The sequence below is a fragment of the Beta vulgaris genome, chromosome 2 (genome assembly GCF_026745355.1).
Source record: "Beta vulgaris subsp. vulgaris cultivar EL10 chromosome 2, EL10.2, whole genome shotgun sequence".
Classification (NCBI taxonomy): Eukaryota; Viridiplantae; Streptophyta; class Magnoliopsida; order Caryophyllales; family Amaranthaceae; genus Beta; species Beta vulgaris.
The window spans coordinates 1,465,671-1,490,704 of NC_079203.1; the positions used below are offsets into that span (position 1 = coordinate 1,465,671).

The 25,034-nt window shown below is 35.7% G+C and overlaps 2 protein-coding genes across 2 annotated transcripts; one reads left to right on the forward strand and one right to left on the reverse strand.

The window, feature by feature from the left end:
• The first annotated feature begins 7,840 nt into the window (after positions 1-7,840).
• On the forward strand, positions 7,841-11,200 carry LOC104887775 (thiamine thiazole synthase, chloroplastic). Its single transcript, XM_010672515.4, has 2 exons — positions 7,841-8,835; positions 10,762-11,200. The coding sequence occupies exons 1-2, from the start codon at positions 7,933-7,935 to the stop codon at positions 10,915-10,917; spliced, it is 1,059 nt and encodes a 352-aa protein (XP_010670817.1). The 5' UTR covers positions 7,841-7,932; the 3' UTR covers positions 10,918-11,200.
• A 4,036-nt stretch (positions 11,201-15,236) lies between these two features.
• LOC104887773 (hypothetical protein) lies at positions 15,237-19,957 on the reverse strand. The gene is made up of 7 exons (XM_010672511.4): positions 19,761-19,957; positions 17,392-17,540; positions 16,611-16,711; positions 16,470-16,509; positions 15,806-15,877; positions 15,655-15,711; positions 15,237-15,548 (listed from the first exon to the last, which is right to left on the reverse strand). Exons 1-7 carry the CDS (start codon positions 19,861-19,863, stop codon positions 15,474-15,476), a joined length of 597 nt encoding a protein of 198 aa, XP_010670813.2. The 5' UTR covers positions 19,864-19,957; the 3' UTR covers positions 15,237-15,473.
• Between the last annotated feature and the right edge of the window lie 5,077 nt (positions 19,958-25,034).

Sequence of the window (25,034 nt, forward strand, 5' to 3'; positions counted from 1 at the left end):
GGTGGTGCGGCGGAGGTGCGGTGGTGCGACGGAGGTGCAGTGGTGAGCTTTGTCTGTTTGATTTTTTTCCCTAAAAAAAAAAGCATTATGAGAGGTGGTGGTGGTGGAGGGTGGGCATGAAGGTGATGGTGGTGTGGAAGAAGGGGAAGGGAGGAAAGAGGAGAAAATGAAAAAAGAAAAAGAAAAATACAAAAGTACAGTATTTTATACAAATACAGGGCGTTAGTAGGAAATTCTAGGACGTGATTTAGCAAATGAGTTTTTTTTTGAGTAATTACTATCACCTGGCCTCAACTCGTTCACAAACTACTCAGCTGAAGAAAACGAACCACTCGACTCGTTCCGCCGGTACAGCCGTGACTCAGCGGGTCACAACGACGAGTTCATCAACTACGCTAAAGACGGCAATGTTATCTCCCAAACATTCAATACTTACGCCGCCGGAGCTACCGGTGGCGCCGGTAGTTTCTCGTCGTATGTTGATAATGTCAATGTTCCAGGCTTACAGTTCACCTCGTACTTAGACGAGGCGAATGGTCGGGTTAATTCATTTAAGTCTTATTCAAATGAAGCAAATGCTGGCGATCAAGGATTCGGAAACTATGGAAAGAATGGTAATGGATTGATGAACGGTTTTAATAGATATGGAGAGAACACAAATGTTGTTGGATCAACTTTTTCTGGGTATTCACAGACAGGTAATAGTGGGAATGATAGTTTTACATCGTATGGTTTTAATGGTAATGTATGTACCTGAGAATAAGTTTAATAGTTATGCTAATGGTGGAAATGCTGGTATTGAGAGTTTTAGTAGTTATAGAGATCAGTCTAATGTTGGTGATGATGTTTTTAAGTCTTATGTTAAGAGTTGTAATATTCAGAAAGTTGAATTTGGGAATTATGCGCAAAGTTTTAATCAAGGGTCCGATAATTTTACCGGGTATGGTGAATCCTAAACAAACACCCTTTGAAAAGCTACAACAATGGCTTCCATGGCATCAGCTGCCTTAACTTCAAAACTAAACAAGCCAATTTTCTTATACTCTCCAATCTATGGCATGCCCTTAACCTCTCCCATCAACAAATCCTTCTCATACAAACAACCCAAATCAACCATCTCAATGTTAGCAACATCATCCCCTCCACCATACGATCTAGGCAACATCAAATTCGATCCGATTCGAGAGTCAATAAGGTCAAATAAGTTTCAATCAGGTTCAATAAGATCTAATAAGTTTCAATCAGGTCCAATAAGGTCTAATAAGTTCAATAAGGTCAACAAGTTTCAATCATGTTCAATCATGTTTAATAAGTTCCAATAAATTCAGTTCAGATTAAATAAGTTCAGTTCAGATAAGGTTCAATAAATTTAGGGTCAATAAGTTGAAGAAAACACACTCTGAAGTATTTTGGTATTCCTTGTTTCTTAAATGTTACTCCAAATCCAGCCTTTATTTAGGGAAGCGGGACCATGAATACAATATCTTTATCCTCCTATGACTATCATCGTGGGCGTGGCTCATTCTAGTTCTGACACAAACTCCTTCCCCCAGTCGTCAGTCGTCACTTCTTCTCCTTGTTTCTCAGATCCAACCAAAACACCTCATTCCAAATCAATTCAACCAAACCCCAATTCTCAATTTCTCAATGGGTCTCCGCTTCCTCTACGGCCTTTTGTTCCTCTCCATCTCTTGTGTCGCCTTCACTTTCCTCTATTTCGCCCTTCACCCCGTCTTCTACCTCACTTCCTGATCCACTCTGCTTTTCCCATGCTTCTTCTGGAACGTGGAATAGCGGTTTTCCGGCATACTTTATTGTGCTAATCAAAGAAGATGTCGGGTTTTGTTGTACAATACTAGTGCATTAGTGCTTATCTTATTTTGTTATTTCTGTGGTTTGTTGTTGTTTTTCTGATTAGATCTGATGATATTGAACATGATGTTGGGTTGAATATTTACAATTACCAATATCAATATACTACTACTATAGAGTATAGCTTTTTGTTTCCTCTTTAATATAGTTTGTTGGTTTGTTGTTCTACTTAATTCTAATGTTATGGGATTTTGAATTCTGATTTACTTTGTTTTCGAATGTTAGTAGTTCAGTAAATGTGAGAGAGGATAACGGTAATGGTAATTCTTCTGCTTGGTATGGTTATGGTTATGGTTATGGTTGGTCTGAATTTCTCTTTAAGGCTAGATATTATGCTCTATTGGATATGAAGCCTGAAGGGGGCTAGAGATGATTTGTGGAGATACAGATAGATGATAAACATTTCTCAATCATATCATCTGTAGAGAAGCCTGTATTATTGCATTACACAGCTATTCCATAATACAAGTTGAACCAAGTGAGTTGCCTCTGTTACTACTTACTAGGCTGGTTTGTTTGACAGAATTTATGTTTCTTCTAAACATACTCATACTGGCCTGTTTTAATGGCTACAACTTTGTTATGTGTACTCTAACGGCCCGTTTGGTAGTCGTTAATAAATTACGGTAATGGGAATGAATTTTAAGTGTAATTTTATTAGGGAAGCACCTTTAAAATCTTCATGGGGAGGCATTTTTTCTCCATGGACAAGCAATCTCACCCCTAAACTAGTGTTTTTGTCTCTAAGGGGAAGCAATTTTCATTACCACTCATTACCACCCTACAAAGTGGTATTGGATGGGAATGAAAATTCAAGAAGGAAAGTGGACACTTTAGGATAAATTAACATTACCATGGTAATGGACAATGATATTTTTCACAAATTTACACACAAATTCATTCCCATTACCACCATTTATGACCAACTACCAAACGGGCCATAAGTATAGTTGACAGGGGGAGATAGTCATGTATTATTGAGCAAACTGATCAAGCACACAGAGCCTGAGGTCTGGATGATAGGTTGTGCCGTTGCGCATTAGTTGGGTTGATGTATTCTCTGAAAACTAGTAGCAGTAGCAGTAGCAAACTAATTAATCTTGGAACAAGGAAGCCTGCCTTCATAGTTCATGCACAAGTTTCATTTTGGTGCTGAATTGCTGGTTTTTTTTTTTTCAAGTTGCAGTGTTGGTAATTTACTATGCACAATGCAATTGTTGGCTTCAGTTATCTTTTCATGTATAAAATTGCTTACAGGCAGCTTTTTGATTGCTAATAATTTCCAAATATCGGCGTAGCATTAGAAATATCTGTTTAATTGATTAGCTGAAATTATTCATACCATAGATTATATTCTTCTTGCTCTATGTGGAATTTTCCTCTAGATATCTGCATTCTATTATATAAATCAGAATTTAGGATTCAGACTTCAGAGGCGTAGTTTTTAGTTGGAAAATATTGGGAATGATGGAATTAAATCACGGACTGGTTCATGAATGTATTTTTAACCAATATTTTTTTTTTTTGATAATTTGAGTTATCATTTCATTAATATTTTTTTTACCAATATTAGTTGGTAACTTGGGAATCAATAGTCAATACCCTTATACCTCCACCATTTGAATATACTGCCTTTTGTTTTCCAAGGTCGATTGATGATCATTAATATTTTTTTAACAGATATTTTGACAATTTTTCCATATGAATGTAAGTTATGTAACAATATATATTTCATATTTTTAGGTATAAGCCTCAGGTTAGTCATTCACCTTGGGTGTTGCGTGTTTACTCGACACGACACACGCCTGAAAGAAGTGTCCGAGTCGGGTATCGAAAAAGTGTCGAAATCACCCAATCAGAAGAGAAGAAGAGAATAAAGAGAAGAAGTGAAAGGGTGGGAGTTCAAAACGTGGGAAATGGTTGTTCTGAAAAAAAAAACAAATATTACTAAAAGCTTGAAATGTTATAAAGAAAAACAAAACAAATAAAAGCAAAATAAATACTTATTAAATGTCTGCATTGACAGTTGACTATTGGAACTAGTGTTTATTGGAACTAATGTGTATTGGAACATGACCCTCATTTACTCTTGCTTTTTAAACCAACATGAAAAATAAATGTCTGCTATTCTTCAAGGTAAAATTTGAAATTCTACCTACTTTTTAAAAATTTTACAATTTTTTTTTTAAGGAAAAAAGGTGTGCATTTTTTTTCTTTTTTGACAGTTGACACATACGATACCAGTGTATAAAAAACTGGTCAAGACACTCTTTTGACCGTATCCCCGTATCGGCCATGCTTTTGGAGTAGAGTGTCGGATCCTCCGATCCCTATTTGAATACGACACCTGTATCCGTGTCGGAGTAACATAGATTACTGGTATAAAGGTCCTGCTGTGGAAATTTCTAACTGGATTTGTCTTTTGATTCAAAAGACAGATTACTTGAGTGGCATGCAGCTACTAAAGGAAAGCATTCTAACATCTTAACATATCTAATCTAGTGGACTTTCCTTCAATTAATGGTCGGAGTTTTAGCATGTAAAACAAAGATACAAATAATTTTTGATGGAACAAGTACTTAAAAGGAGATTATCATATATTCTTAGGTCTTAGGAGAATGTTGGACTAACATATGGGATGCTATAGATATGGCTCCATGGCTTGTAATTGCTCTTTGTTGGGGAAAATCTCGTAAATTATGTATTGGTGTTGTCGAGTGTCGACCATACGAGACAGTATGGTAGAAGAGAGTTTTCTGCAGTCACTTCTTGTTTGTTTAGTGTTTTTTTTTTTTTTGGGGGGGGGGGGGGGTGTATGCTGTACACCAGTATTTGACATGGTGCATATTGTTCAGTAGGGAGGGTTTACAATTCGATTGCATTCAAACTTAAACTGCTTTAGATTATGCAAATAATGGAATTTTGTTTTGCTCATATGTGAATGTAGGCTAAGGCCAACCGTGTAAAAATATTGCATCCTTTTATTGCTTGAATTCTCCTTATTTGTGTACGCTCATTGTTTCTCGACATAGAAAGTCAAGTATCATGCCTTTTGTTGGTAAGTCCTCTTGATAAGTCCGATATAAGTTATTTGGAGAAGTGCGTAATTTCCTTGTTGAGTTTGTAGCATTCGACCTTTCCTCCAACCGGGTCATCTTTTCTTCGGTCTTGCATAATGTTTAATCTGATCTATCTATATATATGTATATATAGGATCTCGACCCTAAATGTACATGATTCAATGGCTGTAAGGTTCGCACTATAAGGGTGGTTTACACCTTAGGGCGGTTGTCATGGGAACCCCTCTCTCGTGTGTGTACCCATGAATAATTGTATACTATAAATATCTATGTCTACATATATAGTCTATATTTTACTTACTCTACTGTTGTGCTCCTTGCAAACCTCTATAGGAACCTCATGTTTCAATTCCAGCGGCGAGGACTGAGTAGTATGCTTGTTAGACCAGCACCACATTTGTGCATAGATGTTTCCAAGGGGCAAATGGCACTCGTCGAGTCGCCATATTTACTATCAGTCCTCAAACCTGATAAATAAACAAAACTCTTGTTTATATCTGCTGGTAATGGTAAGTGGGAGGAGAGGCTGATCTTAGCTAGTATCTATGTAACTGTTAGTCTATTAGACGATTGTAGAAGTTAGCTCCTTTTTTATTCTCTGAATTGAATATGGAAATGTGGAATTTTGATGCTCCTTCATGTTGTGAAAGAGCAAATGGGAAACTAGTGTTTGATGTATTGCTTGAATAATGAAGTAAAAATTAGTGTTTTTGTTGTACCTCCACATGACAAATTTAATGGTTCTGTGAATTTTGATTGTTCATGATTCGAAATTGTGAAGACAAACTCAGATTATTGATATTAGTAGTTGCCAAACACTAAAAGTGGATTTAGAATCGTATATATGAAATTGAGAATTTCCACTCCTAAATTTTAAATGAAATGCAAGTAGGGGTGTTGGTGGTTTGGGTTGGTGCGGTTTGAGATGTAATTCAATTCAAACTGCAAATATATGGTTTTATATTTTTCCAACCCAAAGCGCATCGCACTTTTGTCCAAATTAGTCCAAATGGAACCGCGCAAAACGGTATGGTGCGGTTTAACCGTTTTTTTAACTCCGCGACATTAATTTTGTAATCTAAGAGTAAAAAAAGTTAGTGAATATAAAGAGTCCAAATAAATATGGAGTTGATTTCATAATTGAACATTTGCGAGGATATACCAGGGTAATAGGGCATTTTGTGGGGGATATACATCACTAATTTTTTTGTTTTTTTTTTTGGTGGAGATATACCAACTTAAATTTAAGTTTTGTTAAAGGTACCAAAAGCATGATTTTCGGAAAAAAAGTCAAATTCTTGGCCTTTGACTTGGTAGGAACTTGTGAGTGAGCCACAAAGTGACAGTGATGAAGTTGGTTGAAAATGAATGTAATAAAAGCACTTGAATATCACACACTATACAAAGAGTAATTAAGCAAGTCAAAGGCCGAAAATTTGACATTCTCGCCGACAAATAGTGTTTTTTGTACCTTCTAACAAAACTTAAATTTAGATTGATATATCATCACAAAAAAATTTAGTAAAATATATCCCTGCAAAAAATCCTATTACCTTGATATATCCCCGTAAAAAACTCAAATTATAATGGTAAAGTTCATAACAAATTAAGTAGTTGATAACAATAGAGGGAAAAGGACATTGATATAAGGGTAGTACTTGGCTAAGTGGACATCAATATTCACGAGAAATCCAAGACATCAATAATCACGAGAAATGCAAGCCATCAAAATCATCGACCCACAAGATGCCATAAGTGGGTATCGACTACACATTTAAAGGGAGGGATAGTGGCATTAGTGGGTTGTGACGTTTTTTTTGAGTCATTACTATCACCTGGCCTAGGTAGTAGATATTTTTCTATATTGGGACCTTTTTTGTTGTGGTAAATTCCAACCTTTTGATTCTATAAAATCATTAAATCAATCACTCCCTTCCACTCACTTTCATTGCCTCTAACACTATAGTCTAGTTGGTTAGTGCATTAGCATATCAAAAAATGAGCTATCTCATGGGTTCGAGTTTTAAAACATACATTTTTATTGTTTAGTATCTCATTTGATTGTGTGCGGGAGGGAAGAGTACATGTGGCAGCATGATATTTATTTGTCTTGGATTTTATATAGATATGATGGATCAACATACTATCTAAGTCAGATTCGCGTCACGTTGAGGTTCAAGTTCGTTTCGAATTGGGTTGGATCGCCTATTATTTCGAGCTTGGGTCGTAATGTGATCCGTTGTCGAACTTATTCCAATTCCAAGATCTCCGATTGAATCGGTTTTGTTTGGTCAATTTCATATCGTGCAAATTCATATATAGGAGGGACTTTCGATTGCTAATGTTGGGTTCTAGTCAAGTTTAGATCAAATATTTATTGCTTCTCAAATTATAAATATCGAGTTCAATTGAATATCAGTTAATAATAGGTTTGCAAACGGAAAATTATAGGTCACTAATCTACCCAAATATTTTCATGCTATCAATCAATTATAACTCATAATAGATTTGAATATATTAAATTTGAGTCATATCAAATTTTAACGGTTCTAATCAAACACACAAATCACATATAAATATGTGCCAGATATTTTGGCATCTTGTGACCTTTTTGTGGTAATTAACGTCCATTTTTTGAGTATATATAATACCACCTCTATTTCATATATTATTTACAACAATTTAATATAAAGTGTGAGTAGAAAATGTCTAATCGTTACAAATAATATAAAACGAAGGTAATATAATTAATGACTCGATCCCACTTTCTAATACAACACTCACTAGTCACTAGACTCACTACACATCTCACATTATCACAGATAAGTAGGAGATATTTTTGCATCTTAACCAACTTTTTGAGTCTATATAATCAATCACTCCCTTCCACTTACTTCACTCAATACACATCTCCTCAAAACACACACACACACATATCTCTATTATTCCCCTAAACAAACACCTTTGAAAAGCCACAACAATGGCTTCCATGGCATCAGCTGCCTTAACTTCAAAACTAAACAAGCCAATTTTCTTAGACTCTCCCATCTATGGCATGCCCTTAACATCTCCCATCAACAAATCCTTCTCATACAAACAACCCAAATCAACCATCTCAATGTCAGCAACATCATCCCCTCCACCATACGATCTAGGCAACATCAAATTCGATCCGATTCGAGAGTCGATTGTAGCTAGGGAAATGACCAGGCGTTACATGACTGATATGATCACGTACGCTGATACAGATGTGGTCATAATGGGTGCTGGATCAGCTGGGTTAAGCTGTGCTTACGAGCTTAGTAAGAACCCTGATATTAATATTGCTATTATTGAGCAATCTGTGAGCCCTGGTGGTGGAGCATGGCTAGGTGGTCAGCTCTTTTCTGCTATGGTGGTGCGTAAACCAGCACACCTCTTCTTAGACGAGATTGGTGTTGAGTATGACGAGCAAGACAACTACGTTGTAATCAAACATGCTGCTCTTTTCACCTCAACCATCATGTCTAAGTTGTTGGCTCGGCCTAATGTGAAGCTCTTTAATGCTGTGGCGGCCGAAGACTTGATTGTGAAGGAAGGGCGTGTAGCTGGTGTGGTGACTAATTGGGCTCTTGTGTCGATGAACCATAATACACAGAGTTGTATGGATCCTAATGTTATGGAGGCTAAAGTTGTGGTGAGTTCATGTGGACATGATGGACCTTTTGGTGCAACAGGTGTTAAGAGGTTACAAGATATTGGGATGATAAAGAGTGTTCCTGGAATGAGTGCTTTGGATATGAATTCTGCTGAAGATGCTATTGTTAGATTGACTAGGGAAGTTGTTCCTGGGATGATTGTTACTGGTATGGAAGTTGCTGAGATTGATGGTGCTCCACGAATGGTATATAATAACTAATCCCTTCAAACTTTATACTTCTTTTTCGTCAAATAAGTGAAACACTTCTGATCTGTTCTATTTTATTTTATGTGAGAGAGAAGTGTTTCACTTATTTCAAGATAGAGAAAGTATGTTTTATTTCATTCAATTGATTCAATTTCAATCTGTTGCGAATGGGTTATTAGGGTAATAGAGATTATAGATGGGGAAAGGAGATCCGAACTTATAACCTGTTAGACCACATGTTCTCAGTCTTAACCACTAACGGCCTATTTGGTAGTCGTTAATGAATTGTGGTAATGAGAATGAATTTTAAGGGTAGGTTACGGGGGAAGCAACCTTAAAATCTCCATAAAAAATAAATTTCAACCCCTAAGTTTGTGTTTTTTATCCATGGGGAAGCAATCTCATCCCTAATTTTCAAGAAAAAAAATAGATATTATAGGACAGATTAACGTTACCATGAAATAAACAATAATTTTCTTCACAAATTCATTCATATTACCACTATTTATAACCAATTACCAAACATGCCCTAAGAGGTTAGGCTAAGACCTTATTGGTATCTCATTCTTGATTCATTTAATTGCAATTTCTAACTATATAAAATCAAGATGGAAATATGTGGTACTAAGCTAATTTATTAATTTTTGAGACGATTTTATGAAGGCTACAAATTACAAGTAATTGGTACTTGGTAGGCATGAATTACGAAAGTGCTTAATATTTTGTACAACTTATTAATTGCATGTGATTAGTTGTGACCTATGAACGAACTAGAAATTTAATCGTTGAATTAAGATAGCTATGAGAAAAATCAGACCAATAATAGTTTGTTGTCATCATTGATTTGAGGCCATTAGCTTTTTTGACGTGTGCGGTATATGCGCATCTAGATGAGATCTCACAAAGCAAACATAAACGTAAGATAGAAAATGCGTTTTGAAACTTTCATACTATATCTATTCTTCATATATACCACAAGTATAAAGTTTGTTTCATAGGATGCTATAAAAAGATACCAAGAAATGTGAATTAGTAAAAAGAAGTTAACATCATATGAGTTATTTATTTGATTAAAAAAGTAAAAAAAGACATCTCATCAAAATGAAAAGTGGCAACAATAAAAAGATGTAGAGGAAATATTAAAGTGAAGTAGTTGTTTTTGTAACTTTTCTAGTGAAATATTTTTTAAAAAAATTTCATCAATGGTTGGTTGGCTTGAAAATATCACATAATTACTTATCGTATATGAATATAGTGAATTGAATTATTATCTATTATAAAATTTAGCGAAAATAATTGTTTTTGACTTATTGTAATGATCGAATACAACTACTACACCACAGAGGAAAAAAAATAACTTTTGAAACAAAGATACAATTGAAACTTAAAATATACTAGCATACTTCATTTTTCTTAAATTGTAATACATTTACCATATCTATTTATTAGTAAAACTTGTACAAAAAATCATATCTTTAAACTTTGCATTATTGTGATAAATCTAACATTAACTTAAAATTTAAATATTATTTTTACATATAATAAAAAATCCATAATAAAGAATTAGTAAATTAAAAGTGTCAAAAATCAAGATGGTACCCTTTCAAAAGATGAAGAGGCAAATATAGAAAAATGTGCTCCTTATAGTTTTTTTGTCTCTTATTTCTTTTTTAAAACCAAAAAAAAAAAATCTGAAAAAAAAAATAATTTCCAATTTTTTCGTTATCAGCTTTCAGAATTGACATATTTAGTGAAGTACGACTAATTTTAGATTTATTATATCTCTTATATCATATAACTTTTATGTTCATAAGACAAAAACCAAAAATTTACAATAACGTCGAACGGATCCTTACGTGTAAATCAAATGTTCTCTTCTTGGATAAATGTCTAACATGTGGCCTTCCCAAAAAAAATTTGCAGGGTCCCACATTCGGAGCTATGATGCTATCTGGACAAAAGGCAGCCCACTTGGCCTTGAGATCATTGGGCCTAGACAATGCACTTGATGGATCTGATAACTTACAGCCAGAGCTTCAGTTGGCTTCTGCTGAATCTTCTGAAGTTGTTGATGCTTAAATTTATCCAAAGTTTAGCCCATATTAAAACCCAAATATTGCACAAGGCCAGAAGACTATGTAATAATATGGGTTTTAGAAGCCCAAAGCATTGGCACAAGGCTTTAGTCATTTGTGTGTTTGGTTAAAAAAAAAAAATATGGGTGTTGTAAATGCAACTTCCTTTAGAACGTTTCGGTTGTTTCATAAATGGTTGTAGTTTTTTGTTTCTTTTCTCATCTGAGTTCAATGGTTGATCATAACTAATATTGGAAATGTCAGAATATTAGTAAGTGGTTGTTTGATATGCGGGAATAAATACATACAAATGCAATGGAAATTTTCATGAATTTCTAAACTGATTAGTTGTTTAGTTAGCAGAAAGTAAGAAAAATGGAGGAATTTAAAAATTCTAGGAAGTTGTAATTTTCACAAAACGTGGGAATTTATTGACCTTCTTCCCCCTTGGTCATTCAAGATCCCTGGGAATTTCAAATTGCTTGATGTAAACCAAACAATTGTTGTAAATTCCTAGGAATTACATGAGGGAATTCACTTCTCATTTCGCATGTATTGTAACTTCCCACAGGATTTAAATTCTTGTATGTACCAAACAACCACTAATATTATTATATTAGACCTTGCAAAAATAATTTGACACACAACATCTAACTATTTGTAATTCGCCGATTTTTAAATCTGTCGGAAACTAGATAACATGATTTTGACTTGAATCGAAATGGAATTAACTTAACTTGAATGTTAATATGTTCTACATAGAAAATTACTAGATCCAAATATGTTAGACACAATAAATGATTGATGCAACAACGTTTACATCACCAAAATCGATCAAATGACCCATATCCATAATAAGTGAAACACTTCTCTTTTTTTATGTGAGAGCTTTTTTAGAGAAGTGTTTCACTTATTATGGAACGGAGGAAATATATATATAGGGTATATGTGACACAAGTTGTGAGAAAATCGGGCTAATGGACATGGTACAATGTACTTCTTTTAGATTTACCACACAACATAACACCATCATCTATTTGGGTCTTATAAAGTTCTTCATTGAACAGATTATCTCCAAGTGAGTAAGTGGCTTGAAGTCAATTTGTTCATTTATTTGGTGAGCTGTAATCTAATTGTAAATCTTATTAGTGTGTGCTTGAATATGATACTTACTATCATTAGAAGGAAGTTTAACCAAGGCTCTTCATCCCTTCACTTAAAATAGGTGGTGTGGTATAAGTATAACTTTATCACGGTCTGGTCCAATGTTACTAGGGACGGAGTTCGATTCGAAACGTGGTACGCAAACGAATACACGGGAGGACTGTTCCCAAGGCTTAGGACTCTCGACCAAAAGAAGACTGGAACCTAACGGGCTTAGTTACACGCATATTCTAGCTTAAATTGCATCTCTCTGAGCCCCTCTTAAAACTTGGGTTCGAAGTCCGAACCTAGCCGCGACCCTTAGAGAGATAGGCTAAGGATAAAAAAGAGGGTCTTCCGATCGAAATTATTAGAGCTAAGCTTATAGTATAATGGTAGGCGTGTCGCGCACCTAACAAAAGTAATTTCCTAACTAACCTCCTAACTATGTAGCAAGGCAAGTCAGGGTCGAATCCACAGGGACAAACAGTATCAAACACTAAGTATCTTGACTCAATCTAACTAAACAAGTGACAAACGATGATGGAAAGGATGTTGAATTAAGACTAAAGCTAAACTATGACAATTACTAGAAACACACAGGGTATAATCAATTAATTAAAACATCTAGAATTAAGCATCACCACTAGCATGACCAATACATGAATAATTTCCATCCCAACAAACATAATCAACGATTCAAGAGGAGTAATGCTCCCTATAACTACCAAAGACTTCTCCCGAGTACCAATGACTACTCTAAACAAGCAATCAAACCTACTCCCGTGGAATCATGCAAGAAAGAGACATTAAGCATAGCATCACAATTAAATTCCTAGTAATCCTATCCACTTATTCCCATAGAGATATTCATACCATTGATTGAATCAACAAATTAAAACCATCTCAATTCAATTCGCATTGAAAACAAGATATATGGAGTCAAATCAAAATCATCTATCCCTAGTATGATAATGAGCATAAGAACAATTCAATCAAACAAGAACAATTGATCACATAAACTTAGGATTAATGGAGGAATTCATGTATTAATCATTGCTAGCGTTTAACTTAACCCTAGATTAATAGACTACTCACACATAATTGAATTAACAAAACAAATAATAAACAAATTGAAAGACATAATAATAATGAAGGAAAGAAGAGATTAAGAAAACTTAGTCTTTACTTGAAGGAATCAAAGCGTAATAATCAATGTTCAACAATGGAGTATTAGCAAAAGGTCTCCAAAAAGTAATAAAATGTATGCTCCAATAAAAAGGCGTAGTTTTTAACTCTAAGAAAATAAGTATTTATATGTCTCGCAAAAATGGCACAACACGCGCTCAAAACAGCCAAATATTCGTTCCGCCCGACTGGCCCGGGCGGATTCCGCCCGACCGGGCGGTCGTCAGGTCTGATGTTCCTTCTTCGCGCCTGACCGGGCGCCCTTCAGCAGCGCAAAACTCAATTTCCTCGCCTCGCCCGACCGACCCGGGCGGATTTCGCCCGGTCGGGCCCGCAAGTGAAATGGCTTGGCAGCTTAACTTTTCTAAAAATTGACTAAGTAAAGTTCCCCCGACCCACCGGGGCGGATTTCGCCCGGTCGGGCGCGAGAGCAAATTTCTCTTGGACTTTGCTTCTGATTTCTTGGCTAAGTAAAACTCGCTCGACCCACCGGGGCAGATGTCGCCCGGTCAGGCGGTTACCAGGTTTTTAGCCCAAATGCTAGATTTTTTGCAACGTCCCGACTTCTTGTCTCATGTAGTGATATCAAAGATTAGGAAATGCACCAAAATATGGTTATTCCTACAAAAATCAATCTGAAAATACAAACACACTACAAGACACACATTAGTACTAAAAAGGGCTCCGAAGAGCGCAATTAATACCAATAATTCATGGGGAATAGGGTGTAAAATTCTATATAAAATAGACACATCATATAAATTACATATTGTTTATCTGGTTTGAAAATACTGGTTCGATAGGACCAAGGAAGGTCAATTACTTTAGCATTCCTCGTGGTTGAATTCGTGCTTTCATGCCTGATTGGAGCTCAATGGCTCAGGAGGTCTCATTAGATCATCTCCAATAGTTTCATATAAGGGCATGCTTGCAATTTTTGCTAAATATTTAGCTGTAGCTTAACCACTGAAGAGAAGAAAAATAAACCTGCTTGCAAGCAAGTGTAGCCCAAACAAGCTAAGTAGCTTGAAAAAATAAAAGTGAACACATCCAATTATAATATGCCATTAGAAAACTTTTATTTATTTCTATGTTTTAGAAAAATGACAAGCTAAAAAGTGATGTAGCTTACCATTGGGAGACTATGTAGCTAAAAAGCAATGTTGCTTGAAAAGATGATGTGGCAAGTCAAGCTACAAGATTACCATTTGAGTTGCTCTTAGCCGAAGAAGACCCTGACCAATCAAGTTTGCAAGTGATCGATAAGGATAGAAAAATATAGGGAGTAACATGTAAGAAATATTGTTTAATTTTTTTTGACATAATCTAGTATTTAGAGAACATCTAAATAGTGCAACAATGTAATTTGAAAATAACTGAATTAAGAGGGTTGGTTGTTTTTTTTTTAATAAAAAAGTTGATAAAGTTGAGTTTGTACAACACTTTATAATATCAGAAAGGGAACGAAGTTGGAGATAGTTTGGCGTAAATGTCTTTGGACATCTTGAAGGTCATTCGTCATGGCAGATTGCTGCATTTGGTTTCTACTGATATTCAAGATTGTGTAGACTTTCTTATATGGACTTAATCTGTAGCTCCTTTTCCTCAGGAAATATTCACCAGTAGACTATACCATTACTAGATTTTAGACATCATTTAAGGATACAATTATACAAAGTCACTAGGGCTCTCCAGAAGGTTTTTTTTTTCCATTTCGAACCCTTCGGTCGACAAAATTTTTACCCACTGTCGTTTGAAATGGAGTAGCAGTTGATGCTGGTGCACTCTACTTGCTAGCAGAAGCACTTGCAGCATAAGAGGCAATGTGCAAAGAAAGAAAAAGTTTACGGGTTGGGTCGATCACACTCGAACTTCAAAATTTCAGCCCCAATTCTTGTAAGGATACAGTAAATGGCAAAGATCTTGGTACACAAAGTACCATTCATGGGAAGATGCAAAAATCAATCACAAAGGGTGTGATAACTTCAGGACTTGCAATGTAGTGATCAGTTGTATAATATTGGTCAAATCAAACATATATTACTCTACAATGATAGGCTAGGTTCAATACTCTGACTAGGTAAAATTTCAAAAGAATTGGAATAACTCATTGCTTACGTCTAATGTATACAAGGAGGTTACACAACTCAATTCGTGCAAAAGATGAGTCCCTTTTTGGATTTAACCAAAATTCGCTTGAGAATTCAATTCTCGAGCAAAGCCTCAGCCTCACTTGAGTCCCTCACTCAGGCCTGGCGGCATCCCTAAACTTTGGGCTAGATTGTTCATTCTTTCCTTCATTGCCTGACAAAAAATCACAACCATCTCAGCAATCTAGAATGAAATAACTCCACCCCCTCAACCCCCCCTCCTCCTCTGTCATGTTGAAAGAGTAAACATGGCGTCTCACCTGCACGCTCTTCTGGTGTGCATCTTTGTATGCCTCGGTAACTAAAAGCGAGAGTTTCTGCATGAATAACAATTCAATTATTCAAGATGGGAAAAAGGGATTAATATAGGGATGAGTTGAAAAAAAAAAACCCAAATCATCTAAAGCTCACTTCAGCTCCTAGTTCCATTGCAGCTTCAGTAATCTCAGTCCGAACAGGTTGTTGATTACCAGAGAGGGTCACCTGATATAAAAGAAGAAGAAAAAGGTCAAGTTACGAACAAGCATCTTACGGCCCGTTTGGTAGTCGTTAATAAATTGCGGTAATGGGAAAGAATTTTATGTGTAATTTTATTAGGGAAGCACCCTTAAAATCTCCATGGGGAGACATTTTTTCTCCATGGACAAGCAATCTCACCCTTAAACTTGTGTTTTTGTCTCCAAGGGGAAGCAATTTTCATTACAACTCATTACCACCCTACAAGGTGGTATTGGATGGGAATGAAAATTCAAGAAGGAAAGTGGACACTTTAGGATAAATTAGCATTACCATGGTAATGGACAATGATATTTTTCACAAATTTACACACAAATTCATTCCCATTACCACCATTTATGACCAACTACCAAACGGGCCGTTAGTGTATTATCATCCAAATTGGAAGTACCAAAAATCTGTAGTGCCACACAAAAAACAAATAAGCAGTAGTATTTAAAGAATGTTGACAAGAATGTAAGTTAGCAACATTAAGAAAGCATCAAGTTTTTCCTTGCTTAAATTTGTTCATTTTTCCTGTGAGTCAAGAGGCTTATAAATTTCATAAGAAACAGCATACCTTAATGAGTTCACCTTCACAATAACCATCAAACTCCGCCCTGCAAGACAAAAACAATGATGAAAGTTGACATAATGCAAGAAACTACACAAATGACAAAACACAAGTTCAACTCAGATGCTGTGAGAGATTAGCACATACACAGCCAGCTCTTTTTGCACTTTTACTGCTTCGACCTGGACTACCATTTGAGCCTTCTTGACTGTCTCGTACAGATTTTGCATGTTACCAAGTATTCCAGCCTATATCAATCTAACAAGTTTAGTAGCTCAAAAAGACATAAACGAATTGCATGCAAAAGACCAGTACGCCACACGTCCATGGAAAAATCCTAATTCACATCTATGTTACTCGGACTCATCATCTTACCTCAAATTCCCATGATGAATCCTCAATGCTCCGACATGGATCTGGACACTTTCAAACTTGATTTGGGCCAAAATCATGGAAGATTCTTATATATAATAGTTGAGTTGGACACTTGAGCACACACCCGTGGTACCACAAGAGTACCCGAGTCCAAGTAACATATTTTTACATACATAAATTCTATCCTAATTGCACGAAACTTGTTCCTACATGGCCCGACCAATTCGATCAGGCACTCGCCATCCATTTTCATTGTTCAATCTTTGATAACACGAAAATACTAGAGACATGATTGCGGTGAATAAATTAGAAAATTCAATGATTTTTGTAAATGCACGAAAATCTTTGACCAAAACAGAAAGATAGACACATGGTAAGACAGGAGCCACTTAAATACAAGATAATCTCACACATGAGTCCATGAATTGATTACAGGCCTATAAGGACGGCACAGATTTTTGATGCACATTTGCATGACAATAGTTACAAAGCACAAATACTTGCAAATACATGGACATTAATAATAACATCAGAAAGGCGAAACGAAGCTCACTTTTGACGATGAGTCATCACCCTTATCGTTGTCCTTCTTCCCTCCAAATAAAGCATATATACGTACTGATCTGGAGCTCCTCCCAGGCTTACTATTTGTCCACATCAAGCATGGACGACCAATAGAATTAGCCAGATGGTTTAACTTACCTGTAAAGATTTATGGAAACAATTGAAGTACACAAACAATAAGGCACTAAAAGGTGCATACAATTTTAAGACATACATGTAGCCGTGTAATCTACACTTAAACTGCAATGATAATATCAAGAACATTTTCCGTACACTAGATAACATCAAATAACAGTCAAACAAAGTTGCCCCATAATTCACAACATTCAGTCCCGTCCAACTCCAGCTTCCAACCACAATTCAGACCACTGCAATTCTGCAACCAGAGAAGTGCAAACTAAACATCCCCGACTCAATTTCTATTAAAAAAATTCTAACTATATACTGTTGAGGTTTCGAACATAGAGGCTCTATAGCACATGAATGGATCCAAATTGATGCAGAGATGAAATAACAAATACATAAGTATATTTCCTCACTAAACTTTGACAATCATGTTTATAATTGATGCATTTGATGTAATTGGAAAAGTCCCACTGATGGGACAGATTTAATTTAACTATCCACATGCTAAAAAAGGGGAGAATCCAGAACCAATACTAAATGCTGTTGTTTTCGGACACTACTGAACCCTAAATTGAAGGACTTAAAAGGTAGTCTAGGCCCACATGTCATATGTGATCTAACCAATCAAGACACAGCAAGTGCCATGATTTTTCTTTTTGCTCGTACAAGCTTGTTATATAAGGGGGTCTGTTACGCATATCTGTAATGAGCCGATTTCTTATTGACTGAGATCCTAAACCATACAAAAGTTAAATGATTATCAAAAAATTAGAAATAAAATCATCACCATTTTCATCTCTTCATCATCTTATCAAATGTATCAGTTCAGGGCCAATGGTATGAGAGCCCAATGCCTTCATCCAATTGCTCAATAGCCAAGCCATGGGTGAAAATCAGAATCTCACTCATGATCAATGACGAACTGTAAGGTAAACTAAAACAAGGTCTCGCTTTCAAGTGTCGTGACAAGTGGGAGTACTATCATTGTCGCCAACACTGGGAAGTAGCCAGTGCTGATTGCTATCCACATAGAGGACAGGGTAGACGTTCCAAAAGCTGGTAATATGATAAGCAGGCCTAATGGGGAAGAATAGTGTAGGTATTGCATAATTCGGTTGTTAAAAGAAACTTGGAGGGGAAGATAGTTAGTGGAAATTACTAGATTGGACAAGGGGGAAAAAGAATAACTTTGTTGATATTAAGTGGAAATTAGGGAGGGAAAAATCATGTTGAATGTTGTGAGAAATTCTTTTGGTTTTACTTAACTTTCTTTGGGACAGATCCAAGCCTCTCAATGTTTGAAAATTATCCTTACTTCGTGTATTTACTTTATCAGTCAAGATCACTATACATCCTCATCATCTATCAGATATGACAGTTAGAGCAAAAGATTTTTCCTTGAAGAGTACTTTTGTTGTGAGAGTAATAGTAGGAGGATGTAGGAATACATATTTGCCTTTTCAAACTTAACGACATTGGCAGAGAAATAGAAAAGCCTTGTAATAGCAAATAAGCCAGAGAATAATATGATTGGAAATGGACCAGCCAGTTTGCATCTAGAAGAGATCATTTAGAGCATCAAATACAAACACAAAGAACTTTCTTTCCCCCTCCTGATTGAAATCATATTTGTTTCAATATTATTCTTCGTCGAATTCACAATTTACAAACGATTATGTAAGCACATCTTACAGAAATATCAGCGCGATAACTTCAAGAACGATTGTATTACCCTATTAAATTGGTATACAGGTTAGCACTTAGCTGCCAAAAGAATCAACTGAGAATATCACTACAAGTTGGATAACTGAATTGGTCATAAAATCCTTATATATCATCAGCTGCCTATTTTGGTCTAAGGAAAAAACCAGACAAGGAAAATAAAGAATACCCATCAAACAAATTTGTATCAAGAAACTTGATACTCCCAGTAAAAGATATAATCTTTCAAACTATTATTGTATTATTTAGCAAATAAAAACTGCCAATTAAAGCAAGATACTACAATTATGAGCTAAAGAAACCCTAAAAATTCCAATAAAATCCTAAAATCAATCATGATGTAATTCCCATTCTATCAAAACATTTAAGAATACCAATTTAATTGCAAGCCAATTCACATAATAATCAAACTTTCAACAGAGGAACCAATAATAAACAATTCAGACACAATTTCATAAAGCAAAAAACATAGCAAAAAATAGGAGATAGAGAGAGAGAAAAAGAGCTTACAAAAGGAGATGGAAGAAGAAGTAGAAGGGTTTTTGAAGGTGTCATTGATTTTGGAATAAATTGGAAGTTTTGAGGTGCTGAGAGTGGTGCTTGTAGACGCCATGAGAGTGGAAATGTGGAAGAGAAGATAAAGATAGACCCTTTTTTTCTGAATTTCGAATGATATTTCTTTCTATATTTCGTTTGTTTGCTCACCTTCTACACTATGTTGTCTTTGTTTCCCCTAAAAAAAAAAAATGTTTGTTGAGAAACAGTGAATTGGAAAATTTCACTGTTCATGCATAGTGAATGTCATGCCATGCATTTACTGCATGTTAGGAAAGTTTTTCGTCCGCGCAGAAATTGTTGAAAATGTAATGTTAAAAACAGTATACTTTTGCCTATAAATACCGATGTAAGAAATCAGTTTTCACATCAATGCAATACAATACTCTCTGATATATTTGCATAACTTCTCTTCTATTTCTCACAACACGTTATCAGCACGAGTGTTCTACCGGAAATTTTTTTTAAGGTATCTTTAAAATTTTACATCCATTTTGTTTTTAAGTTTAAATTTTTTTTCTCCAAGCCCAACCCTTTTACTACCCGAACATGGACCAACAAAGTAACGGGATTAACATTGTTTTACACAATGTCTCTGTCTCGGGTATTTATTTTGGATAGAGCGAAACAATGTGCCATTCACTACCAACCCAGCGAGGGGAACTGTAATACACCCCGACCCAGTAACGTAACGTAACAACGGTACAAATACTCATACCAGAGAAAACCCACAAACCCCTGTTCCCAACACCAATAATAACCCTCCTATACAACCAGCTGAAAATCAACCTCCGCCCAGTAATAAAAGAGATAGAGATGAACAGGAAGAAACTAGTAGTAAACGTCACCATACTACTAACGCAGAAAACAAATAATTTTAACGCCACCTTCATGGAGGGCAAGGACATTTTATTTACGTTATTTTATTTTATCTGCTCTTAAACCGCCTATATGGACAGGTTAATTTTTTTATTGCCACCTATATGGACGGCCTAGTGAAGTGATAGCATTATTATGTCTTATATATGCAATAATGTTGTATGTATGCAGGGAACAAGCATTCAGAACATTATTATATATTATTGTCTCTAATCTTCTACTTTTTTGCATTTATAGTTACATATATTATATTACCAATTTACTAGCATGCTCTAATATATATTTGTCAATATTAGAATTTTATTGCGTTGTATATTTTTTAACTGTATATGAACTGCACAGTTAGGGATAACCCTCTATAAAAGCGGATTACCATCCCCATTTTCACCACATATCCCTTATCTTCTTCCGATTTTTTTCTCTCTAAACCCACAAATTTTTTTCTTCTTCCTCAACCTTCCGGCCACCATGTTTAACGCCGACGACAACCGTCCTCCACCCTCATCTTCCTCTTTTGAAGAGGATTTTAGGAAAATAAAACTCTACTTATTTCTTATAGCCGGTTTCTTTTTCCTCCTCATGGCATTAATGATAATCTCCTAATACATAAAGGAGACAAAAAAAAAAATTTCCCCCGGAAGAATGGCGAAAAATGCACATGAATATCAATTTTTTTTGTCTTTAAGTGCATTTTAGGAAGTTTTTTTTGTTTATTCACTTGTTGTATTTTATTTTTGGTATTTTCTTGTTTTTTTTGCTTAGCTTCATTATTGTTGTACGCTATTTTTAGTTTTTTTTGTTTGTATTATTTATCTATAATAATAATGATATAAATCAGGGGGAGATAATATATATATGTGATTTATCATCATTACTAATTTCAAATATTTACCTATTTGTAGTCAAAAGAATGGGAGATCTAGTGAAAAGACAATTTAACATACTAGATCTATCTGGGCAAAAGTTTTTAGAATGGACGGTGGACGCCCAAATGAATTTAAAGGCCCAAGGACTGGAACATACAATTAAAGATGTGACAACCCAACAAGGGGATGCAACTACAACAGCCGCATCAGTTAAAATTGCGACTGTACAAGAAAAGGCAAAAGCCTTAGTCCTCCTAAGACATCATTTACATGAAAGTTTAAAAAGTGAATATCTACTTGTGGATGATCCAAAAGAACTATGGGATAGCCTAAATGAAAGATATGGGCATCACAAAAATGTGCTTCTCCCAAAGGCACATTATGACTGGACCAATCTGAGGTTCCAGGATTTTAAAACGGTCAGTGATTACAATTCAACATTGTTTAGAATTGTATCATTGTTAAGATATTGTGATCATCCCATCACAGAAGAGCAAATGATAAACAAAACGCTCTCCACTTTCCACGCCTCTAATATCATATTGGCAGAACAATACAGGTTCAGAGCTTTCAAAAAGTACTCTGAGCTAATCTCAGTACTACTTGTGGCTGAACAAAATAATGATCTTTTGCTGAAAAATCATAATCTTAGACCTACGGGGTCTTCAGCCACTCATGAGATAAATGCTATAGAAAGCTCTAATCCACCAGAAGCAAATGCTATACATAGTGGTGGACGCGGTAATTACAACGGTCGTGGGAGAGGACGTGGTAATTACCGTGGCCGAGGGCGTGGACGTGGAAGAGGCCGATTTTCCCCAAGAAATAATAATTTTAAACATTCTGATAAAAATTGGGGACAATCATCTGGAAATCAGAGGCAGACGTCCTATAAAGGAAATGATACTTGCCATAGATGTGGCATGACTGGGCACTGGGGCCGCACATGTCGTACTGCCAAACATTTGGTAGATCTATATCAAGCTTCAATAAAAAACAAAGGAAAAAATGCTGAAGCAAACTTTGTTAATGAAGCCACTACATCCATGCCCAGCCTTGATGTTTCAGATTTTTTTATGGATGATGCTGAAGTTGAAAATAAGTTTGTTTAGATCACAATCGATTAATGTGCTTAGTTTATTTCAACTGCTTCAATATCCACTTTCATGTATTTGTTCCTTTATTATTAATAAAAATACGTATTTTTCTTATACTAATCATCGTATTTATTATTTATGAAGATATGAATTCATCAGAAGTTGGAACTAAAGAACAATGTCTCCTGGACAGTGGGACAACACACACCATATTGAAAAATAAAGAGTATTTTTCAAAACTTACAATATTCCAAGCAAATGTTAGTACAATTTCTGGGACAGCACAAGCTAATTGAAGGCTCTGGAAAAGCTTGCATTATATTTCCAAATGGGACAAAATTGATAATTAATGACGCATTATATTCGAGTAAATCTCGAAGGAACCTCATAAGTTTCAAAGATGTACGTCAGAATGGTTACCATTTGGAAACAATGACGGTGAACAAAGAGGAATTCATATGCCTAACGGCAGAGAAAAACGGCAAGAAATACATCTATGAAAAATTGCCAGCAATTTCCTCGGGACTATATCGCATAGATATACGTCCGATTGAAATTAATATGATATCTAACCAGAAGTTAGATAATAGAAATCATTTACTCTATGGCATGACCGATTAGGCCATCCTGGCACAGGAATGATGCATAGAATCATTGAAAACTCAAATGGACACTCTATAAAGAATGTCAAAATTCCTCGGTCAAATGAATTAACATGCTCTGCATGCTCACTTGGCAAATTGATAATCAGACCATCTATAAATAAGATTGCCACTGAATCTCCAATGTTTTTAGAAAGAATTCAAGGAGATATTTGTGGGCCTATTCATCCTGCATGTGGACCATTTCGTTATTTCATGGTATTAATTGATGCCTCTACTCGATGGTCACATGTGAGCCTTCTGTCAAGCAGAAATGTTGCATTTGCAAAACTTTTGGCTCAAATAATTCGATTAAGAACTCAATTCCCAGATCATACAATAAAGAAAATAAGATTAGACAATGCTGGGGAATTTACATCCCAAACATTTAATGACTATTGCATGTCTATTGGGATTATTGTTGAGCACCCTGTACCTCATGTACATACACAAAATGGTCTTGCTGAATCATTAATCAAAAGACTACAATTAATTGCAAGACCATTAATAATGAGGTCAAAATTGCCATCTACTACTTGGGGTCATGCTATATTACATGCGGCAACATTGATAAGATTAAGGCCGACAGCCTATCACAAATTCTCACCATTACAATTAGTATCTGGTCGAGAACCGAATATCTCACATTTGAGAATTTTTGGGTGCGCTGTACATGTACCTATTGCTCCTCCCCAACGTACTAAAATGGGTCCACAAAGAAGGATGGGAATATATGTTGGATTTGAATCTCCATCAATTATCAAATATTTAGAGCCAACAACTGGTGATCTATTTACGGCTCGATTTGCCGACTGTCATTTTAATGAGTCGGTATTCCCATCCTTAGGGGGAGAGAAAGTGGACCCACAAAATATAAAATCGGAAATTACATGGAACGCATCGCAAATGTCGTTTCTGGACCCGAGAACAAATTCATGTGAACAAGAAGTCAAGAAAATTGTTCATTTGCAAAGTATTGCAAACCAATTGCCAGATGCATTCACAGATTCTAAGAAAGTGACAAAGTCACATGTACCTGCTGCGAATGCTCCGGAACGGATTGAAATTCCTAATGACAATAAGGCAATTGAAAATGAGTCAATAGCACGTCGAAAACGTGGCAGACCACCCGGTTCTAAAGATTTAAAACCAGAAAAATGAAAAGGCAAGGGGAGACAACGAACGAAATTAATATAAATCTCCCAACAGAGCATGATGAAAATGAAGAGAAACGTGTTCCAGAAGAAAAGGAACATGAAAGCGTAGACAACAATGAAACTTCAATTAATTATGTTTCTACAAAGAGACAATGGAATCGAAAAGATGTTGTCTTGAATGAAATTTTTGCTTACTCGATAGCGTTGAAATGACATACGATGAAAATGATGTAGAGCCAAATACAGTTGATGAATGTCGCCGTAGAAAAGATTGGCCAAAATGGAAAGAGGCAATTCAAGCAGAATTGAGATCACTTGAAAAACGTGAAGTATTCGGTCAAATAACCCAAATACCAAAAGGTGTAAAACCAGTTGGGTACAAATGGGTATTCGTGAGAAAACGAAATGAGAAAAAGAGGTTACTAGATATAAGGCAAGATTAGTAGCCCAAGGCTTCTCGCAAATGCCAGGGATTGATTATGATGAGACATATTCTCCAGTAGTCGATGCAACTACACTAAGATTTCTGGTAAGTTTATCAGTTTCGAAAGGATTGCAAATGAGATTGATGGATGTAGTGACCGCATAT